We start from the raw sequence: 22,855 nt of genomic DNA on the forward strand, positions 1-22,855 counted from the left end.
CTGAACTCCAGTCCTGGGGCCAAAATGGATAGCCTATGCACACCGGGCCAGCAGGTCTGGGCTGCATACGTGGCACATATGGGGTACTGGGGGGCAAGGAGGGGAGGAGAAGAGAACACATGAGGCTTGGGATGGAGTTCCCCTCCCTTCCCCTCATCTCCCTCAGTCTGTACCTGAGGGGTCAAGCACAGCCACTGTGCTACTCCAGGGATTCATACACTGGAGTACAGAGCCATCTGCTCCCATGGCCCCGTCCACGGCCCTGGGTGCACCAGGGGATGAACCAGGCTGAAAAGTGTGGCTCTATACCCGTGCATCTGCCCACCCAGAGCACAGCACAATGCTCACACTGCTGGTGCGGGGGCTGCTGGACAGTGAAAGGGGGTAGCCATGGGTGTCCCCTGTCCACAGGACTCTGGGGTAGACAGGAGAGGAGAGAGCAGTGCATTTACCTCCTTGCACAGGACTCTTGGGAGGATCTTGGGGTGCTGCAGTGTCTCAGCTGAGAAACACTGATCTAGTGTGTCAAACCTCTGACTGGAGGAGGTGGGGAGGAATGCATTTAATTTATTTCATTCAGGAATGACAGTCAGTTTTGTTTTATCTTTCCAAAAAAAAAATCTCACCCCCCTGGGTGGAACAGTTATTTCCCAGAGGAAGTCATTTGTCAAAGAGCTGCTGAAAAAGGAGACACCCTAATGAAACCAACCATTTGACCTCATATAGCAAGAGCATGGTGGGTAGAACTGCTACAGGACTCCTTCAAAACTGTTATGCAAAAACATAATTCTGCTCAGGAAAAAATTCTGCAGTCGTGCTTGGCCCACACATGAGAACCTGTTAAGGAACTAAAGCAGTTATGGTGCCTTGGTGGTATGTGTTCTATTGTAAGCAAAAACATACCTCATCATTTGTTAACTTCAGGAATATGTCCCCCAGGACACCCTGGCGGGGCCAGCTCAGAACCCTCTCTTGCAGTGCATGGAGTAAGTCTATGTGTTGCTGGACCAGGTATCGCAAGGAGTTGGGGAAGAAACTGGACAGAGGAGAGATCAGAGACAGTTACATAGAGAAAGGTGCAAACGTGCTTCTGAAAAGGAAATCCAGTTCCTAGGCACTGCGTGCTCTGCTCCTCTTTGCACCCACAGACAAGTGGCATACCAACTGCCCCTATGCTTTATCATAGAAAAGTAGGGCTGGAAGAGACTTCCAGATGCCATCTAGCCCAACCCCCTGCCTGAGGCAGGATCCTCCCTATCCAAACCATCCTATACAAATCCTTGCCTAGCCTGTTAGCAAAACTACACAGTCATCCTCAACACAACCGCAAGACACAACATCCTAACATACCACACGTAAAGCAGGGCGAACACAGTGGCCAACACCCTGCTGCTGCAAAGGCAAGCAGAATGTATGCCATCTAGCCCACCCCCCTGCCTGAGGCAGGATCCTCCCTATCCAAACCATCCTATACAAATCCTTGCCTAGCCTGTTAGCAAAACTACACAGTCATCCTCAACACAACCGCAAGACACAACATCCTAACATACCACACGTAAAGCAGGGCGAACACAGTGGCCAACACCCTGCTGCTGCAAAGGCAAGCAGAATGACAACAGCCACTCTACTTTATAAACTACTATAATTAATCTATACATTATGCTGGTACCTAAGGACTAGCAGAGACAGAGTGAGAGGTCATTTTGCCAGGTGCTGTGGAAACTCATTTTATATGGCAGCCACTGCCCCACACACTTTGCAACCCAGTATTTGGTATGGTTTTATCCTCCTTGCAGTAATTCTCTATTGCTAGAAATCCTTGACCTTCCTTGGCTGACAGCATGACCCTAACCCTTTTTAATAATTTGAGCTAAAATACTTAGTCCCTGACCTGCAAACTTGTATGAGATGCTTGGGAAAAAGGCTCCCAAGCCCATTCATTGGAAGAACTGTGGAAAAACAAGGCTGGAAGGGGCTTCATGAAGTCATCTATCCCAACCCCTTGCTCAAGGCAGGGTTGTCTCTGTCTAAACCACCCCAGCCCACTGTCTGTCTAACCTGCTTTTAGAAATTTCTAAGTATGGAGGTTCCACAACCTCTGGCTATCCTGTTATAATACTGGAATGCATGTGATCATAAACTGCCTCATTCACTGTGCACTTTGTAAGAAACATGGTAGGCAGAACTGCTCAAAAGCTGGAACTATCACCTTGCTAGAAATTCTAAGGTTTTAACACTTGTTCCATCATGAGCCAGGATGATAATGAGAAATATCATATTTGCTAGCATACTGCATGCACCTTTCCCCCCCCCCCCAATTAGCTGCCTGAAGTTGGGTTGCATGTCTTAATTGAGAAGCTGATTTTCTGCCCAGAATAGCAGCAGTTGCATTTATAATCAGCCAGTGCTGAGGGAGTCAATTGACTTCATAGCTCATTATAATCTACTTGATTTCTGCTAATTGCTTTTACTCAATAAGTGTTAATGGCCCACTCTCCATTTTAATTGTCCACTAATCAAGCTATCCTTGGTTCAGCAATTTTGCTGAAGAATTTGTGCTTTAGCTTCTTCTGGTCTCTCTTCTCCTAGTTCACAACCCTGCAGTCTTTGTAGCTCTTTTTTTAGAATCCTAGTTCTGCTCATGAAGTCTAGTCTCCAGCAGCAGCTATGGTTTCAGCTTGTGGCTGAGTAGCCAAGAGTTGCTGACAGTTCAGCTGTGAAAGGGTTAAAGCTGTAGCTTTTGCCAGAGCAGGAAAGGGAAGGCAAGTGAGCTGAAAATTAGGCTCTGTCTCTGATGTATATTACCATAACTCTGGAAACACCTTTTTCTCTTCATTCTGCCTTCCTAAAAACAAAGTATGTGTCTTATAGAGGGGTGGGGGGAATTAAAATATTCTGCCTAGAGGAACAGTCTAAGACTTTCAGCTTGGAAAGTCAAAGAAGTTCAGTTTGAAACCAAGACACTTTGTTCTTGCTGCATTCAAACAGGAAACAGCCATAAGACGTAGAAGGTGGAAAGGAGGATGACAGTGAGGGAGGGACCCCACATAACATATTTGACATCAGTCTCTAATGGGCTGTACCTAATGCTGGAGCCAGCTACTGGGGAAGTGGGGATGGCCCAAGAGGAGTAGGTGGAGAGGCATGCAGAGTTTTGTTCCCATGTCTCCAATACAGGGTGCTGTGGCAGACAGGAGATGTAGAATTTAGGAAACAAGCAGAGATTGGGCACAGAGGGAGGCTGAAGTGAAGTAGGGGTCAGAGAACCTATAGGGGAGTCTGGAGGAGGTAAAAAAAAAAAGGTAGGAGAGGGGAGGATCATTAACCACACAAAAACAGCTAAAATTATTCTACTGTAAACCCCATTAAGATCTTACGTTCAGTGTGGATAGAAGACAATTCCAGGAGGGTGTGGTAAGAGTAGAAAGAGGCCTGACCATACTGGGTATCATACCTTCTCTCCTTTGTGTTCCTCTTCACATCTGGCCCTTGCAACGTGGCTTTGATCTTCAGGATCAGGGACAGGTTGATGACATATTTCCTTTCAGACTCCAAAAGCTCTAATGCAATGTTCTGTCTTTTGGCTTCAACAATTAAGTTTGAGTTTTAAAAAACAACAACAACAGGAAAAACAGGTATGTTTGACTGGACAAGATGTCCTTAGATTAGGACAGAAAAAGCTGAGGAAAATCAATGGAGATTCTCTTTTATGTGAATTCCTTCTGAAACACAAAGTTCTAACCCTGATACTGCAACATGTTTCACACACGTTTGTAAGCCATACTCTGTTCACAAAGGACATCTGAAAACAAATATTTCACCCATTGCATGTTCAGGATTTTTGAGTGATAAGTATGTAAAAAAAGAATTTACTACTAAATAGTAATTCTGTTACCCTTTAACTAAATATACTGTTTCAGGACCAGATCCTCAACCTCTACTCCAAATGCCTGCACCACTCACTGCATTTACTTGAAGATGAGTTTTTCCCTCCCTATTCAACATACAGGAAAAGAAATCTCATCTTGGGCTTGAGTACCAGCCCGGAGCAGGCAGCTGCTGTGGCTCTGGCCCTGAAGCCAGGGCCAGAGCTAGAGTCACCACTTGCCTGGGGCCAGGGCTGGGGCTGGAGCTGCTGCCGCTGCTGCTGCCTGGCTGGGGATGGGGACAGGCCAGAGCCACCACTGCTGCCTTGCCAGGGCCAGGGCTGGAGCTACTGTGTGTTCCACGACCCAGGCCAGAGCCGGAGCCAGACCTGCCACATAGGGTAAGTGATGGTGGGGGGAGGGTTCAAGTGGGGAGGCAGGTGGCAAGGGAGCAAATGGTCATGGGGGCATGCACAGAGGGAGGGCATGTGGTGACGGGGTTTGGCATTGGGGAAACAAGTGATGGGAGGGATAGAGGCAAGTGGGCAGGCACCATAGGGTGCAGGCACTGGCAGATGTAGGGGGCAGGTTGCGCCCCATCACTTGCCTCCCTACCACCTGCTCCCCACTGCTGCTTTCCCTGCCACAGCACTGAGGAGGATGAATTTAAGATAATCCCCAATAATAAGATTCTGGACATAGGAAATTATAACAGATTTATAATTTTTCATCCATAGAGTCTAATTATTGGGGGGTTGCCTTAAATTTGAGGTCATCTTGGATTTGCGTAAATACAGTAAAGTTGCCCTAGCAGGGGAGCTGGGGATTCCCTTAGTGTTGGGGAAATCATGGCTAGCATAGAGATGGCTATGCCATCTCTACCCCTTCAGGGCCCTTACCAGCCAATGTCATAAGCAGGGATCCTGGTTTTCTCTGATTTAAAAAAATCCCCAATTTTTGGTTTAAAAAGTAACCCCAAATCTACATCTTCCCATGATTAAAATGAAACACCACTATATATCTATATATATCTAGAGAGAGAGAGACAGAGAGAGAGAGAGGTCTATATATATATATATATATATATATGTGGTATTTCATTTAAATGTGGATTTGGGGTTACTTGTTTAACTGAAAATTGGGGATTTTTTTAAATCAGAGAAAACCAGGATCCCTGGTCATTAGACAGAGCAGCCTTAGGCTACTCTAACTTAATACAAGGGCTGAATCAGATCCTAGTTGCTTGATTTTATAGCTGTTCTCTTGACCTGACTGTTGCCTGGAAATGCACGATCCTCAATTCAATTCACTCAGCCCCTGTGAAAGTAGAAGTCGCTTCAGGAAGGAAGCAGAACCAGACAGCTGTCTCTGCTCAGGACCAGAGACTTGAGATTCTTCTCTCAAGCCAAAGGAAATGCTAGGAGTCATAGTCTTGGGGCTGCAAATAATGGTAGGTCTCACAAGCAAGACTTGCTGGAAAGAATGGGCAGCCTATATAAACCAATTTTCCCATATAAGGAGGAGAGACTGTCAGGGGAGATGTTGAGTAGAAGCAGTGGCATAATGATGTGGCTGGGCACCTAGGGCAGCTGCTACATACAGGGGCAGTGACAACGGCCACCAACAACGTTGGCACCAGGGAAGGATCCAGAAGGGATGTGGTGGCTCCTTTCAGGCAACAGTGTTGCAGGAGCAGCAGCTGGGGGTCTTTTTTTAAGCCCCCAAATCAGGTAAGAATCTATTCTTTCCATCCCCTCCACACTCAGTGACACATTCTCCTCCCTCCCCCGGAGGCAGATGCAAGGGAAGGAAACCCACCTGCTGCCATCACCACTGCCACTGCTGCTGTCTCTGGTGGAACCTGGCTCCATATGCAGCCCACTGGAGAAAAACAGGAACATCTCTGGAGCCCCCTCCCCTCCTGCACCCAGGCCAGCTGGGGACAGCAGGGATACTGGCAGTGGTTGGCAGAGGAAGGGCAAAATGGGAAAGGAGAAGGGAGGGAAGAGTGTGGAGGGACATGTTGCTGAGCATGGTAGGGGAGGGAGATAAGATTCTTATCTGACTGACTTAAAAAAAAAGATCCCAGCTGCTGCATCTGTGGTGCATCCGCGCACCCAGGAGGTAGGTGATCTGGGATTGAGGAGTGCAGCCACCCTGCAGTGCTGGTTGCTGCTCTCACAGTTCCCTTTACAAAATCCTAACCCTAACCCTAACCAATGTGAGTACACAGCTGCAGCCATTTTTTGCTCCCCCCTCTTCCCTCCCCATTGGGACCAGGGCAGCTACCCTGGTCACCCGGCCCTCATTACACTACTGCACAGGAGTCTCTGTGAACAGAAATCAAGAGGTAGAACTGTCTGCATATTGAACTTTGCCCCAGGCCTTTTGTGCAGAGCCTGTGACACCTCTGAGGTACTGAGAAGGAAAGTCCGCAGACAAAAAAGCTTTGTTTAGATTTTTCCTGTGAAATAAAGAGCTGAGGAATAAGGCCACAAGGGAGGGAGATGGTTTTGACCTTATTGCAGGACTGTAGATGTGTGGCCTTTAGAGAACTCTGGGCTCTCATGAAGGTTAAAAGCAAATAAAAAGGGCCTTTAGAAGGGAAGTGGGTAGGCAACCTTACATAGAAAAGGGCTGAGCCATGTTTCCCTTAGAGTCTGGCAAACAGATTTGGGCCACTGTCTGGAGTCTTTGTGCAGCCTGAGTCATGACCCTGGATGACTGACAGCTGCTGGACCTCAGAACAACAATGTGTCAGCTCCCATGGGGCAGCCATGGGGTTTTGCCAGGAGCCTTGTTCAAGGGGCTGTAAATCAGTCGGGCAGTTATGAATAGCTCCCAAATCAGAAAGAAGATCACAGCTTGTGGCCTGCTCTGAGGCACCACTGGTCATGTATTTGGCTTCAGATTAACATAGCTTCCTCTGAACCCACTCAACCTGTGCACCCTCCAGCCACCCTCTATCCTTACCAGCAAAGGAAGTTTCACATAAGATGCTGTCCGCTGAGCTGTATCTGCTTTGGCTCATTTCCTTCCCTCTCTCTGGCTGCTCCTTGGAAATATATTCATCTCCCCATTCCTTAATGTCCTTGGGCTGTTTCCACACTGTTGATCCTTGGTGACCCTTTGGAAGAGCCTCAGATGTCAAGGAAGGTTTGAGGCTTTCTTCTGTCTCAGCATTTGCACTAGTCACACCTAGAAATCACAAGCTTTATTAGGACATTGCAATCTTTGTAAAATGCCTCCATTAAAAACAACCAAGTGGAACTAGGTGGGAGAACATCAGTGAAACCATTACAATCAGTTTTGTTGATGTCAAAAAACCCTTCCCAGTCATGTAGATTTCACTGAAATTTCATTTGAGAGAAAAAGTGGGGTGAAGAAGTTCCAACTGCATTGCACAGGTTCTAGTTCAACGTGACATGAATGATGTCTTTCTTTTTTGTGTTGAAATTACATTCCATTTTAAAATATTTCATTTTATGAATTAATATATCATCAGATAAAAAAGGGGGAAAGGGGCACCTGACCCCAAATAATTTTTTTCCTGGATTTTGCAAAATTTTCAGGCTTCATTCCTGATTACAACTAAGGAAATGCTGAAATCTTAAAATCTGTCACGACATGGAATTTCCAACTTGCCTCTAGAAATAATGCTTGGTAATAATTGTAAAAGCCTGTCCCCTCCAAATAGGTAGGGATGCCATCCATCCTCCCTCAGAGCTACATTACAATGGAGATATTTTCCCCATAAGAATGAAACCTAAATTGGCCTTTCTGCAGGGCAATTTGTACCAGGGAAAATAGCCCCAGAATTTGTGATTTGTAGAACAGCACTGCTTTACACCTGCTCTCAGCCAGTTAAAGGTTCATGTATCCAGATTTGCATCAATGCAAGGGCAGAAGCACAAGTATAAAATGCCACTCATGAGATGGAAGGCACCTCTTCATAAATGTTCCTGAAAGCAACTAATACACTGAAGACAGAGAATGCATCCCAAAGTACTTGGTTTGTCCTGTTGCATTCTGGTTGCCATTATATACCCTTTTTATATTTGTAAAGGTACAGGAGACTGCAGGATAACATCTTGTGCTCAGACCACCTGGGGGAACAGCTATTTGGACTCCCATGATATTGTTCACTCAGGAATAGATTTTCAGGGCTAAATCCAAAAGTGTGCAGTGGTGTAGTCACAAGCCCCCTTCTGCCACCATTGCTGCTGTCTGCAGCTGACCCAGGCATAGAGGAAACCCCAAGGCCACTCCTGCCCTGCTCCAGCCATAGGCACCAGCTGTGTGGTATGCCAGGCTCAGCAGGGAACAGTGGCAACAGTGGTTGGCACCTGCTTCCTGCCACTCATCCCTCCGTTCCACCCCACTGGCCAGGAGCAGGCACTGGAAGGAGGATTCTGTCCCCCACTGCCATCATTCTCCCTGGCTGATGCAGGCACAGGGAGAGCCCCAGACACACTCCTGACCCACTCCAGCTGTGGCCTGCAGGGAGCAGGTGTGCAGGGAGCCTGGACTGGCCAGGGAAAGTGGTGGTGGCATGCACATTCCTCTTTTCAGCACCTGCTCCTGGCCAGCAGGGGACACATGGAGGGAGGCACTGGGAGGAGGAACCTGTGCACCACTATTGCTGTTCTCAGCTGAGCCCAGCTCACTATGCTGCTGCTCCCACAGTCTCTGTTGGAGTGGAAAAGGAGTAGCTCTGGGGCTCCCCCCATGCGCAGGTCAGTCAGCAACAGTGGTGGTGGTAGTGGGTAGGTCTCCCTTTTGCATGCCTGCTCCCTTCCTGGCTCCACAGTGTCCCCAGTCAGCCTAGCTCCAAAGTGTCCCCTGCCCCACCCCCAGCCATGCCCCACCCCCTTCCCCCCGAGGTCTGAGGGGTGGTTTGCTGCACCCTTCTTTAGTACATCCTGGATCCACCCATAAAGATTTTCAAACCTAATTTTAGATGTCTCAACTTTGGAGTGCCCAAACTGAGATATCCAGGACTGGATTTTCAAAAAGTGCTGAACATGCACAGGACTGTGGACTGGAACTGCACTTAATCAGCACTTCTAAAAATCAGGTGCCTGGGCTCAGCCACAATTTTAAACTCACGTTTAAAGTTAGGATATAAGACTAAGAGGTCAACATTTGGGCCTCAGAAATTAAGGTCTAGTTTTGAAGATGTAGGCTTTTATTTTTAGGTCTCTTAGTGCCTTGTAAAAATGAGCATAAATATGCTTAACCACACATAGGGATTTGGGGATACTTCACTGATGTGGGTGTTCTGACATTCTCCAATGCAGGTATCATGTACATGAAAAGAATGATTGTAAATACAGCCTAAGGGCCAGATCCTTAGCCGATGTCAGCTGTTACAGCTCTCCAAGTCCTACAATTTTTGCTCCAGCTGAGGCTGCAATCTTCTGATGGCAAGTCTACATGTGCTCCATGCTGCTCCTGCAGCCACCAGAGAAAAATAAACTCTGGCCACCTGCTCAGGGTCCACCCACTCAAAACCATGAACTGTAGCAGAGAGGACATTCTAGAGGTGGCTCCTAGAGATTCCTGTTTCTTATGATTGATGCCAGAGGCTGCACCTGGAGCAGCCTCACTACTATATTTCTAATTTAGGCGGGCAGGAGAAGGCTTAGGTTTCAGAGGCAGCCTTGACAACAGTGCAGAGGCAGCATGGATGTACTTTAAAGTTAATAAGCCAAGAAGGAGGTTTGGGGATGAGTAGGTTAATCTCACAGGATTTCAACAGTATTAATGAGAATTACTTGGATTTTGTTCCTGTTAGGCCACTTGGCTAATTGCCCTAGATTTTTTTGCTTCTAAAAAATGAACTGAAGGGAAAGAAACATCCTGAACTGCAGAGTGCCTTTGGTGAGTTGTGCAAATTGCATTAGTTAAACATCTCTCCTAACATAAAACCTGGTGACAAGAAGTCCATTTTTCTGATAAAGATTCTTCACTACATATCTAGAAGATAGCAGTAGTTCAACTGAATAGCTGCCTCAATTTGCTTGCCATATTTGCTTTCTCAGAGAAAATGCACCACTAGCTGGAAAGAATAGTAAGTCATGCACATTTACCACTGATTTTCATCTGGATTCCTCTACTAATCTACAGAAGCAGGTTGGTAAGCTTTGGGGACATTTTTAAAAGCTACATAACTGCCTACCTGCACCTGATACAACTTTCACATTTCTTTCTCCCACTGGCAGGGCTCTGGTGTCAGAGACTGTGGAAAGACAACGGGTAAGCTATGTATGAGATGGCTGTAGAGTGGGCTCCTTTCTGAAAGCTATAATCAACTACAAAAGGGAAAGTGTAGCTTTTTAATTCTTTAATCTTCTCAGTGTAGGGACTTCTCCCTTTAGAACTTTCACTGAGGAAAATACATTTCAATTCCCATTGTTATTAATATTGGTCACATTTATCACAGTGGAACCTTAGGAATAACAGTGATAGGGCATTTTTGTGCTAGGTGCTGTACAAATACAGAGCAACAGACAGCCCCTGCTGCAAAGAGCTTAAGGTATATACAAAAATGCTCTGTGCATGTTTTACAGTGCTATAATTTAGAGTACTTTTTATAGTACCATAAAGTTACAGCACTTTTAAACACTTCCAAGAGAAGTGGTACTGGCTGCTACTCTGGGGGTCTTTAAAAGGAGGCTGGATGAACACCTTGCCGGGGGTCGTTTGACCCCAGTACTCTTTCCTGCCATGGCAGGGGGTCAGACTTGATGATCTGCTCAGGTCCCTTCTGACCCTACCAACTATAAAGCTATGAAACTGTGACAGAAGTGTGGTGCTTGCTGGAAGGGCAGCTCTGAGCCTCCCTGCACTTTTCAGGCTAGGCAGTAAGGGGTACTACACAGCCTCCTGGGGCTTCTCCACTGGTCAGAAATTTGACCAATATACAGAAGTTATTTAAAGTGCTGTAGGTTACTAAAGTGCTGTAAAATACAGCACTTCAAATATAATACATCATTTAACACAGGATAATTTAAAGTGCTGTACCCATTTTTAAAGTGCTATAAAGCCATGCACTTCTGTTAAATCCCAGCAATAAAGCACTTTAAATGGCAAAAAAAAAAGCAACTTCTGTACACACCTTAGGCTGGGCAGACACAGGGCATGGGAAGAGGTAGAACCTGCCAGCAGGGTGAGCAAGAGGCATGTTAATGGCATGATTTTTGAGGGTAAGGGGTTATTTAGGGGGTCAGTTAAATGGAAAAAAAAGGGAAGGGGCTGAGGGGGACAGGGCAGGAGGGAAGAGGATGAGAGACGTAGGGTGGAGTGAAGCTGAAGTGATGGCCTATGAGGAGGGAGAGGGCTGGTGCAAACAGCCCACTGGGGCATGGTAAGGCAGGGACAGTCCATGATGGGATGGGGCAGGAGTAGAGTAGAAAGGAAAACAGGGTGCAACTTTCACTGAACCTTTCTGCTGACTGCTGTTTGACATTTTAATTGTGTGCTTGAAGCATTCAGAGCAGGTGAGCTTGGGAATCCTCTTCTGTCCTGCTAGCAGTCTTAAGAATGAAGCGATAACACAGATGTTACAGAGAGAGGATGCATCCAGACAAGCACACATGTGAATTTTGCAGCACTGCAAACCTGTTTGTGGCACCGCAAACCACATGCACTGCATATGCAGGCATTCGCTGTGCTGCTAATTTGCAGCATGGCAGGTTTTTCTGACACCAGGATCTCCCAATGTTAAAAAAAAATGCACCAGAAAAAAGGGGCAGCGCACATGGTGGCAGCATGTGCCACCTAAAGCCAGAGCCTGGCTGGCCAGAGCCACATTCTGGCTACCGGCCAGGCTCTGTGCACCCGGATTGCTGCCATTGCAACCCCAGGAAGTGCCCAGGACCCCAGGTAAGGCTAGGCTGGACTCCCCTACCCAACCTGGGGCAACTTGCCATGTGCCAAAGTACGCATGCAGGGGCGGTCCCTGGGGACAAGTAGCAGCGGCACAACTATGCGCTGCTGCTATTTGTCCCTGGGGAAACGCACATGTACACTTGTATGGACAATGAAAGCAATGGGTTCTGACAGCAAAGCACAGCTACTTGATGGCTCTTTGGTGCTTGTCTTGATAAAACTAAGTGCATGCTTATGTGCTTTGCCAAATTAGGGCCTCAATGAGACTCAGGCCTAATCCAACCACAGGGCCCCTAGCAAAGTACTCGTGCCACTATCAGTGCCCTGGCAGCATTACATTCTGATCCCCAGCACCTTGGGCCAAACCAAACACTGCCATAACCCTCAAATGAATCCAAATGTCCTGGGTCTCCTCTTAGTCAAGCACCGCAATATCCTGCCTTTAACCTCCTCAGGCCAAGGTGCATACAAATATGTTGACAAATGCCAGCATCTATGACCTGCATCTTATCTTGTCCCTTGAATACTCACTCAGAGCTGTATGTTTTCAGAGGAGAGCAAAGGAATCCCTGATTTGTTCTCTGTCCCTCTTACCTTTTTCATAAGTCACATTGTGCATGAGATTTGTAAAATCTTCACTAATCAGTACTGGCTCTGGGAGATTTATTGTTCGGAATGGACTGCCTTGCAGAGGGGTAGGCACTGTTTGCGACCCATGTTCATCCTTCTGTATTCTTCTGTGAAAATATAAAAGAGGCGACTGGAAAGTATAATACCTCAGGCTGAGCTTTCAGCTCCAACATTAATCATGGTAAGCTCCAGTACAAAATAGTTGTGATAGAAACATGGAACAACTCAGGAGCAGGCAGCCCTGGACACAGCCCCAGGGATCTGCATTAAAGTCAATTCACTAACTCCTCTGGAAGTATCTCCTACTTGCTGTGGGATAGGGCTGAGCCAGAGGCCACCTTTGTGCCGCATTGTGATAGAAGAAATAGGACTGGACAGGTCACCCTAGGAAAACATCTAGTCCAAGCCCTCATCAAGGCAGGAAATGCTGCTGCCTCTGAGTCGAAAATGCCACTGTGTTGCTAAAGAACAGTAGTTCCACTACCATTCAGGGCATGCCAACATGTCCAGCTAAGAAGAAATTAAGCTAGTCTATGATAGAAGTGGTCTAAAATAGCCTATAATGTCAATTACTGTTGAGGTCTTCAGGGCATTTGGGGTTTAGTTCCTTACTTAGTTTTCACTTTCCGAGATTCCCTGCGTTTCTCTTGCTGTAGCTGTTCAATTTTCTGTTGCATTTCCTCTTGCTTGGCGCTGATTTCTTCAATCATTGACTTAGCATCACTGAGCTCCTCCTAAAAATAAAAAAATACCCAGGACAAGCTCAGCCATGACTTGTTGAACATAAATGCTAATGGTCTCTGGTGAGGAGAGTGTGTCAGGCAGGCCACACAAATGCTGCTATGTTTTATGCTAATGACTCTCAACTCACCCTTTATGCTAGGGTGCTGGTCCTGGAGCATCCTGGGGTGCCAGCAGATCCTTTGAAAGGTGTCACGAGGTGTAAGGAGATAAGCAGATAAGCTAACAGGCTCAGGCCTATGCCTGCCTGAAAGATATCCTACCCCCACCCCACCACCCAGCCCCTCTGCAAGGGACTAAGCACTGCAATATATAAAATAATTTTTGAAATTGTGTGCCACTTGTTTCACAAAAGTTATAGAGAGATGTATCAACTCCAATGAGGGGTGCCTCAAGTCCAGTGAAAGTTGTCTTCAGCCCGAAAATGTTGAGAACCACTGCTTTGTGTACAAGTATATAGTCCGTCTTAATTAAGAATTTCTGGAAGAAAAGTAGCTGCTGATCATCTGATATTATCACTCTTTGACAGTTCCAGGATACAACTTATCCCATATATTGCATGTTGATAGCTAACCTAACCCCAACTCCCTGGATATATCTGGTCATCTTAACTCACCTGGTATCATCCCAGCACTGGCCTGAGGATGGATGGCACTAGAGAGAGAAAGAAGCAGACCGGAGCAAAGGGCTCCACCTGAAGCCTAATGAAGTCAATGGAATGATTCTCAATGTGTTTAATGTCCTCTGAACTACGACCAGAGAGGGCAGCTATTCTTTTACAGGACTGTAAGATGACTGTACACACTCTCTTCTCCTTGGTCCTGATACTGCAGTAGATCTGCTCACATGTGTACTTGCAGAATTGGAAGCTTGGTTTGCTTTAATTAACCTTCCACTTTCCTGGATACTGCACCCCTGACACTTTCATGGTCTCCCCATGCACTCTTCCCCCAGCGTCAGCCTTTAGGAATTCTCTCTGATGTGCAGAATCTAAGGCACCTCCTGACTGAGCCAAGGAAATGGTTCCCTCTCCTTCCCTAACATTAGCTCAGCACCCACTGTGTTGTTTTCTAGGGCCACAACAATGAAGTATTGCAGTAGAGCCTAGATCATTCATGCTTGGTGTGTGTGTGTGTGTATTGGTCAGGGGGGAGGATTTGCAATCCACTTACTTTGCAGTGTGTTGCCCAGTAAAGGACAACCCACTCCATTGATTGCTACAGCTTTTACACAAAGGGCAAAGCCTCTCCACTCAGCTTGAGCACAGCCGTGTTCCCATGCAGCGGAGCAGAGAAGTGGCACCCTTTGAAATAAATGCTTAATCAAGCAGCTGGAGTGTCTCAATGGTACCATACAGTCTTTACTGCAGCCCTGTATGCCGGAGGCACAGTTGGGTGGTCCCAGCAACAGCTGAGACAACAGTGTGGGGATGCATGCTCTTTATGCACCCCCCCCAAGTCAGTGCTCAGGGCAGGTGCCCCAGTCACTGCCCTCCACCCCATAGTTATGCTACTGCTGTATACTTCTGATTACTTAACAAACCCTCATCTTTGCAGGGAGGTAAGGAACTTAACCCTGAGTTCTGCTCTATCTACTCAGAGCAAAAACACCACCAAGAAACTTTACCATGAAACAATAAATTGCATGCCTCTTATCAAGCAAGCTTCCAGCCTCTGGAGGCAGGGTCTCTGGTTGGTTTAAAATACAGAGCAGACACTCTGACTGACCTCTCCTGCCAAGGCAATTCCTTACCGCATCCATCAGCCTAGGACACCACTTTACATGATTTCCAGCCTTTTATCTGAATGCTCTTGAGCTTGAGCAAACCAGTCTCTGCTTCCTGCCCAGAGGGCTGCAAGCAGAACTTCTAAGACTGATCTTCTGCATGGGAATTTGTATGACTTTCTCACTCCAGTGACTGTGGTTCGTGCAGGAAATGCCCTATATCTGGCCCATTCAGACACATACAACACCAATTCAACAGTCTTTTACTGTTTAATAATACGTCCATATTGATTAAATAAGTCTTGGGATGTTCTGTGTTTCCAAAGCACCTGCCACATATATAACATGTGTGAACAGGTTGGAAGAGCTGCATCCCTCTATGGAAGCTAAGGGGAGGAACACAGCTTATGTTTTCAAGGCTTCCCTTGTGTTGGGCTACACGTCCTCAATTAGCAATACTATCTTTCCCACTGCTGGGCACTGCCAGAGAGGTGCAAAGCTGACAGAATTGGGGTCAGGATGTGGAGTTTCAATGTTCCTCAGCCATCTCGCTCATATGAAGAGGTCCTACTTCCCAAAAGACTTTATCCCAGCCTCACAGAATTTAGGTTCCTTGTGCCCAAGCATATGAAGGGAATCCAGGGGCTGTGTGCTGAGCCAGGTTCTGTGCAATCTTCTCAATGAATGTCTCTCAAGGTGCTTCAGCCATAGCCTATGACACCCCTTAGCCCAGACCTGTGAGATGCCAGATTTGTGAAGTGAGCTTAATGCAAGTGGGAATAAATACTGTCTTAACTTGGTTAAACCAAACTGTTGCTAGTTTATGCTGTCTCTGCTTCTTCCCCAGACCTGAGGAAGGGCACTTTGTGCTTGAAAGCTTGTCTTACACCTCTCCCAACTAGACAGTTGATCCAGTAAAAGATATCACTTCCATTTATAAATCTTCCTTTTCACATATTCCCTGGACTATTGGCATTTAGAGCAAAAACTACACTCTAGACCAGGGCATCCTGGGCACAGACTGACTCCACAGCAGTTCTATAACAAAGGTAGACAGGGCATCAAGACTCATTTTCACTTACGACCTCCAGTGTAATAGGACTGGCTCCAGACTTCTGAGGTTGAACAACTGGATTCTAAGGGGTTTGCCTTCATTATTTGGCTCCAGTTATCTCATTTCTGAGCCTGGATGCTGTCTAAAAAGGCTCTTCCATCCTGTTCAGTGCAGAATCCAGTCCAGGGGGACAGGGCATGGCAGCAGTTCTTACCTTGAAAGTGTTCAGAGAATTTTTCATCTCAGCCACTTTCTCCTCCATGGCGCAGCGGCAACTCTTAACCTTCTCCTCCAGAGCATACTCTCCATGCTGGATCCTTGAGAGCTCCTGCATTGCTTCAGTGAAACCTGCTTTCAGCTCAGAAGCCAGTGCCTGTAACTAAAGGAACCAGGAACAATGTGAATTCAATCCCTCCCAGCTGGGGAGGTGGAAATGATTTCCTTTATGTTCATCTGAACTACAAATAGGTACGAGGACAGGAGGACTTCTGTTAGCCATTTCCTTTAGTGCTCTAGCCTCATCTAGTGATTCCCGGGACATAGAGAAAGGTTGGTGAGCCTGTTCCAGCCTTGGCTAATACAGCTGTGTTTTAAGCCCAGGCAAGAGAGACTCATGTCTTTAAATCCCAAAGTGGCGTGTCTAATCCCCTCTCCAGCTGCTTTCCATTCCTCTCTGGATGAAAGGGAGATATCAGTCTGAGAGGGAGAGTGCCCTGGACAGGAAGAGCAGCAAAAGCCATTCCCCCAGTTTGTGTAACAGCAGAGCCCAATTACTGATCACAGAAGTAGCCAGGAGTCAGACAATAAGAAATCACTGTTGAAAAAGACCCTCTTCAAATTAGTTCCTCTTGGGCAGGCTGAATGCTTCCTTCTAAATGGGAGAGCTTTCACAAAGGGGTCAGGTATGCCTTAACACCTCAGACCCCTCAACAGGGGAGACTGGGAGCGACTATCATATCCCCAGGGAATCTGGGCAAGAAATACACCCAGTCTTGCTGCCATTTGGTTCATGGAAGCACGTAAAGGGCCTCTCTCCATCCTGAGATAGTCCCTGCCCTGAGGAACTTGCACTCCAAGCATACAAGAGGTAGACACAACAGACAGACAGCTGGAGCACAAAGTGATACAAGATGCTTAGGATTAGCACAGTGTGAGCAGCAGCCGCAACATGCCAACTGCCTTTCCATCGGTCAGGTTTGTGGAGGCTCCATGGCAGAGCAGGGCTCTCAGGCGGGGTTTGAAAGAGGATAGTGAGGCAGCCTTGTGGTGCATACAGAGAGCTCCTTCCCATCTAGGGTCACACACCTAGTCCCATGTGGGCATCCCTTCTATCCACACATAGCCCCACCAACATCTGTGGGGCTCTGCCCCGGTAAAGGGCAAAACTTTTTGTAAGTTCGCGGCCCGAGGCACTTCAATACCAGCAGTTTTTACCTTTACAACAGAAATTCGGCCTAACATCTGGTTATTAACTGAATCCAAAACTGGAGCATTGATGGTTAGAGGACAGCCACCTTGGGAACTCAGGCCCTTTAGTCCTGTAAATGAAGCAGAGATGGCTTCCGATACCTCGCAGTACTGGTACACACAGTCTTTCTCTAATAAAGACGACCTCAGCCAGTATTGCCACGGAATGCAATGGGTAGTACTGGCATCATTACAAAGGACATCAGCCTGACAGTCCCACTTCTGTCCCAAATTCACCCTCTAGATCTCCTCATCAGCTCCCTTCTGTCCCTGGACATATGTTTACTTTGGAAGGGGGCAAAAGAACAGCATTCAATGTGAAATCCTTAAGGATAGAAACTGGGGTGAAGAGGACTTCCCTTCATGATAGGGCTGCTAATCTCAGGCAGCGACCTAAAATGTCCAACTGTCTGGAGCTTGACTATACAGCCTGGCACCATCACCCTTTTCTCTGACAGCATAGTGATTGGTCTTCTGTATCAATTCAGCCTTGGCTACATCCTGTACCTCAAATGACACATACAGTATTGTTCACTGTACTCTTGGGAAACCATGCAAGAAACTAGGCCTTCCAATTGCTATATTATCAATTATTTTTGGTGCATTTGACAGGCCTCAACCATGTTTGATTTTACATGTGGGGAAAGTAAGGGACAAAAGAAATGAAGCAGTTCTCCACTCCCAGGACCATGCTTTATTCCCCCTGAAACCATTATTCTCAGTCTGCTTGTGTTCACTCTTGGTATTGTGTCCCTAGTGAGACTGGAGGGTAAGCACCTCAGGGCAGGGATGGTATATTTTACATGACCTGTGGCATGCTGAGCACATACCAGGTGCTCTGTAAAACACTATATATACCTCTGTACATTTACTGACCCTTGATACCTGGATCAACACCATGCCACCATTTTCCAAACATTACAGTATGTTAATATATTGATTGGGGTTGGAAAGAACATAAGGTTTGTTATACCACAAAATACTCATATTTCTCCTCTTGGTTTGCAGAGTTCAGAATTATAAGGTCATCCAACTTTCCTGATGCAACCTTGCGTGAAACATCAAGTGCTGTCACAGCTACTTGCTTTCAGCTGAGAGACATGTAGTGATACTTCCAATGGGAGATGCCAAAACCAGGGTCAAAATGAGGGTGAATTGGAAAGACACTTTGCGGAAGTGAAAGAGATTGGAAGGAATGCTGGCCTCAAGTTATTAGAATCCCACCTTGTCAACAAAATGTGCCAAAACATTTCATCAGGCTCTGTATAACAACACGATAGATATTTATGGTATATCCTGATTTAATCCATTTTATGAATATCTTACTCACCTAGCTAAAGGACAGCAAATATTCCCATTGTGGACATGAACGATCACTTCTTGTTATTGTGACCCTGCTCTGATTTGAGTGAGATTTCAGAAGGATTCAGGGTTTGGCTACATTCGGCTTTGGCATCTACCTCATTGGTAAAGCTCTACAAGAAGCGTTAGATTAACGACACTGGAAAACCCCACCCCACATGTCTTCTCTTGTCAAGAGAAGAGATTGTCTCAAACCTGGAGCTGGAAATGGGCTCTTTTTGGGAACTGTGCGCACCAGTATTTTTCTTCAGGCTCCCCCAGTTGCATTTAGGTTGTTAAGAACACTAGTGGATGATCCAGCATGTTGTCTAGATTTGCTCCAAGCATGGTGAGATGCTCAACAGTTGAAACACTGAAAGCTAGCTGGTCTATGCGTGCTCTCAGCTCCCATAGGAGCCTCCTCATCAGTGATGCAATTGTGGGAAATTAGAAGGAAAATGCAAGTCTAGAATCAGCCTCATGGCTTTGGATGTGGTTTGAACCCAAAATCATTGGTAGTGTCCAGACACAAGGCACTATAGCTATATCAACACTGTGGACGTTGTATCTATTTTAATTATGGCAGCAACACTAGAGCAGCAAGGTCCCCAGGCAAACTTGCCTACCGTCCATAAATGTATGGATAGTCTGTAAAAAAACAGCTCAAAAACACATGCCTATGACCTCTTTAAGAAAAATAAAACCATCTGGAAAAAGCAGAAACACTGAGCTCATTTCAAGATCTATATCGGAATGAAGCTAAACACAAGCTTTCATGCCAGACAGAGAGAGCACAGCAGCACCACCTGCTTGGAGTGCTGTTTGGAGCCCTGTAGTGTCAGGGCTTTCTGGCACACTGGCACACACGGCTCATCTCCCCTTTTGTCCTAGCAAAGTGCTGCCACTACAGGCGCAGACAGAAGTGACATTTTTAACATGATATGGCCCCTAAAAGCACTCTACAGCCATGCCATAACACATGTGCACAGCTGCAGAGCACTTTTAAAATGGCCAATCATGAAAAAAATCAACCCTCGTTAAATCAGGTAGTAAATGAAGGCGCTCTAAATTAGAATGCCTTAGGGAACTTGTATATGGTTCCCTGCAAGGGTTATCTGTCATGCCTCTGGTCTGTCACAGGGAGGAGGCAGAGAGTCTCCTCCCTGTGCAGCCAGCCCGCAGGCAGGGGAGGAGGAGCAGCTGGGCAGTGACCAGGGTGGGGATGCCTCAAGTGGGAACCTCCCCAACAGAAGAGGGTCCCCAGTACTTGATGACATTGGCAGGGCAAGAACATTGTCCCCCAGATGCCCTCACACCACCCCCCCAAATGGGAGAATGAATCCTGGCTTGCTGTTTGTAACCAGCCGGCAAGCAGGGGAGGGGGAGCAACTGGGCAGCAATCAGACTGGCAGGCTTTCACAGCAGGTTACAGTGCCCCCTGCCAGTGCATGGAGGCACCCAGCCCCCCCGCCCCCATCAAACACTGAATGTCTGTTAGCTTTGATGACACTGTAACTTTAAGCGGTTTCAAAAAGTTACAGCAGACACATCTACACAAGATGTTTACTGTGCAGTTGACTAATTAGCTGCACAGTAAACATCTCAGTCTCTACACATGTGCCCCTATTAGGCTGGAGTAAATTAATTTATTTCACAGCAGGATAGTACTTGTAAATACAAGTAGTATCCGACTACAGAGTAAAAAACTCTGTAGCAGCACATGTGTAGATGCTGGAGAGGGTTGCTGGGGCACAAGGGTGCTTCAGTGCAGTGAGCCAGGGGGAGCAGCCCAGGGCTGGCAGACTGACCCCCCTCTCCTCAAGCTGCCTGCCAGCCAGGGTTGCTCTGCCCCAGCTCAACATGCTATGAATGAATAAACTCTAGAGCTTATTGCTCCAGAGATTATTGCTCCCAGGTATACATTCAAATGGCACACCCGGGAGCAATAAACTCAGGAGCAATAAGCTCAGAGTTTATTCATGTGCCATAACTGCATGTGTAGACACACCCAGTGTGATCAAGGTGCCCTTCTGTAACTTCTGTAAGTGCCCTAGGTGTCCCAGCCATTGCTGAGCAGGGCAGGACAGGGACAGAGCTGTGGAGCTGGGAGGGGAGCAGAGGTAGTAAGTGGGGGTCTGGGCCAGGACAGGGGGAGCAGAACTGACAGGTGGGTTGGGGGGAGCAGCACGGTACAGGGTGCTGTCAGAGTTGTCAGAGGTGTCAGGATATGGAATGAGTAGGGGACACTGTGTTAGGGACAGCAGGGTATAGAAATATTGCTGTAGTCATACAGGGCTGCCAACCCAAAAATTATTTTTACTGGCAGTAAAAACATGTGTCGGTAAAATAGTTTTATTGTCAGTAGAAAGTTTGCAGACTACCAGCTAAAAAATATTTCTTGGGTTGGCAACTCTGCCCCTAGGTGTGAACATAGCTGTGTTGGTGAGAGGAATTTTTCAGGGTTACATTGGTTACAAGGTTTGCTCTTTTCACACTGTCTGTCTGACACAGCTCTGCTGGCAAAATTTCATAGTCTAGATGAGGGTTGTACTCAAAGTGTTTCAAAGTTCAGGGTTAAGTTTGGATTCTGTGTTCTTGTTCAGGTCCATCTTCAAGAATGAGTGAATAGGAACCAAGCATGAAACCACTCTACAACAAATTAGTGGCAAATGTTATAGGACAAAGAGAACTGAGCAAGGATTCTGCTTGAAGGGTGACCATGCGACCCATTTTTGCTGGGACAGCCACGTTATAAACGTCTATTCTGGGAGTCCCATCGGTGCAGTCAAATGAACACTTTTGTCCCGTTTTCAGCAGAGTGCCTGAGAAAGGTGGCTAAAATGGCACTGTCCTGATGAAAGTGGGATTCCTTCCCCCACTCCCGCTGCTCCTGTAGTCTGGCACTCTGCACCTTCCCCACCCAGCCCTGCCTTGCTCAGCTAAGCCCAGAGCCCAGAGACAATGGAGCATGTCAGAGAGCAGGGAGCAGAACAATGTCCCATTTTGTCACCAGGAAAGTATGGTCACCCAAATCAAAATACGTGCATCCACATTTTCAAGCGTGTCCCTTAGTACTGTATGTTTAAATGCTGTTGCTCCCAATTCACAGAGAGCACTTCATTTACTAGCACATTGGAAAATAAGGACAATTTCATCTCCCCAAAACTGAGATATACAAAAAAAGTGAAGATTTCAGAAAATACTGGCTGCAGAGACTTTCACCAAGAACCATCTGCATGAGCCAAGTCATGTAGAGGCGTATATCTACACGACTAATTTGGGTCAGCTGAAGTTTAGAAGGCAAAAGAATACTGAGAACTATACAGTGAAAGGGAATGTTAGCGAATCCTTAAAGTACGTGTAAGACACAGGAAATTCCCACAAGCAAAGTGTATCATTTGTCAAAGTGGGACATGATATCAAACTATAACTTCCATTTTTTTCTCCTGTCTTCCAGTTTATTTACTGATTCCCATGTTTTTATTCTGTCTTGGAAAATCAAGCCTGACCTCCACAAGATCAGTTGATTATGCTGCATTCCAGACAGAAGATCAGACCAGGAAAAGTACTTGATACCTAGATAAATGACTATGATTGAGCAGCTTCACAGAGGACCATCAGCTATGATTGTCTCTGAGCTACTGACCCCGTGGAACAATGACCTCTCTACACAGAAGCCTGGCTAGGGGGAAGAGATGGAGCTTCTCATCTTGAAAACATGGCAAAAAGGAACAGTGACTTTATTTAAAGGAAATGCTAGCACTCTGAGAGAGCCTGTGTAAGCTGGCAAGGGGCCCAGAAGTCCAAGGGCACTGGTTCCTGGCTCTGAAGGGACAGAACTGTGGTATTTACATCCCAAGAAAATGCTAAGACTAATTCAGGTTAAGGAGTGTACTTCATACACCCAGAGCTCCCTGAACCAACTGGAAGTTTGTCGGATCAAGCATCTGGGTTCACTCACAAAGGACTGGTGACCATTTTAGAGGGGACTGAGCCAGGTTGTAACACTAAGGCCCCCTCTATACATGCAGGTAAAGGCATGATGGGATCTAATGCGCAATTCACAGAATCTTGCCTTCTGGCATGCTACATGTGAGTGGCAGGAGGTGTAGTTGTGGGATCACACATTAGATCCCAT

General features: G+C 46.6%; 1 protein-coding gene across 3 annotated transcripts in view; it reads right to left on the reverse strand.

Annotated features, from left to right (window-relative positions):
* Nucleotides 1–17,381, reverse strand: part of ARHGEF33 (Rho guanine nucleotide exchange factor 33) — a 31,117-nt gene extending 13,736 nt beyond the window's left edge. For 2 of the 3 annotated variants that reach the window (XM_014520531.1, XM_014520529.1), the window contains exons 1-7: nucleotides 17,344–17,381; nucleotides 16,124–16,288; nucleotides 13,002–13,123; nucleotides 12,354–12,496; nucleotides 6,840–7,064; nucleotides 3,455–3,584; nucleotides 904–1,036 (exon numbers count right to left, since the gene is read on the reverse strand). In XM_014520531.1, the coding sequence (XP_014376017.1) occupies nucleotides 904–1,036; nucleotides 3,455–3,584; nucleotides 6,840–7,064; nucleotides 12,354–12,496; nucleotides 13,002–13,123; nucleotides 16,124–16,288; nucleotides 17,344–17,370 (945 nt within the window). In that variant the 5' untranslated portion in view covers nucleotides 17,371–17,381. The remainder of the gene's footprint in view (nucleotides 1–903; nucleotides 1,037–3,454; nucleotides 3,585–6,839; nucleotides 7,065–12,353; nucleotides 12,497–13,001; nucleotides 13,124–16,123; nucleotides 16,289–17,343) is intronic. The other variant, XM_014520530.1, reaches the window with a different exon arrangement.
* Between the last annotated feature and the right edge of the window lie 5,474 nt (nucleotides 17,382–22,855).

This window comes from Alligator sinensis, unplaced genomic scaffold, assembly GCF_000455745.1.
Source record: "Alligator sinensis unplaced genomic scaffold, ASM45574v1 scaffold794_1, whole genome shotgun sequence".
Taxonomy (NCBI): domain Eukaryota; kingdom Metazoa; phylum Chordata; order Crocodylia; family Alligatoridae; genus Alligator; species Alligator sinensis.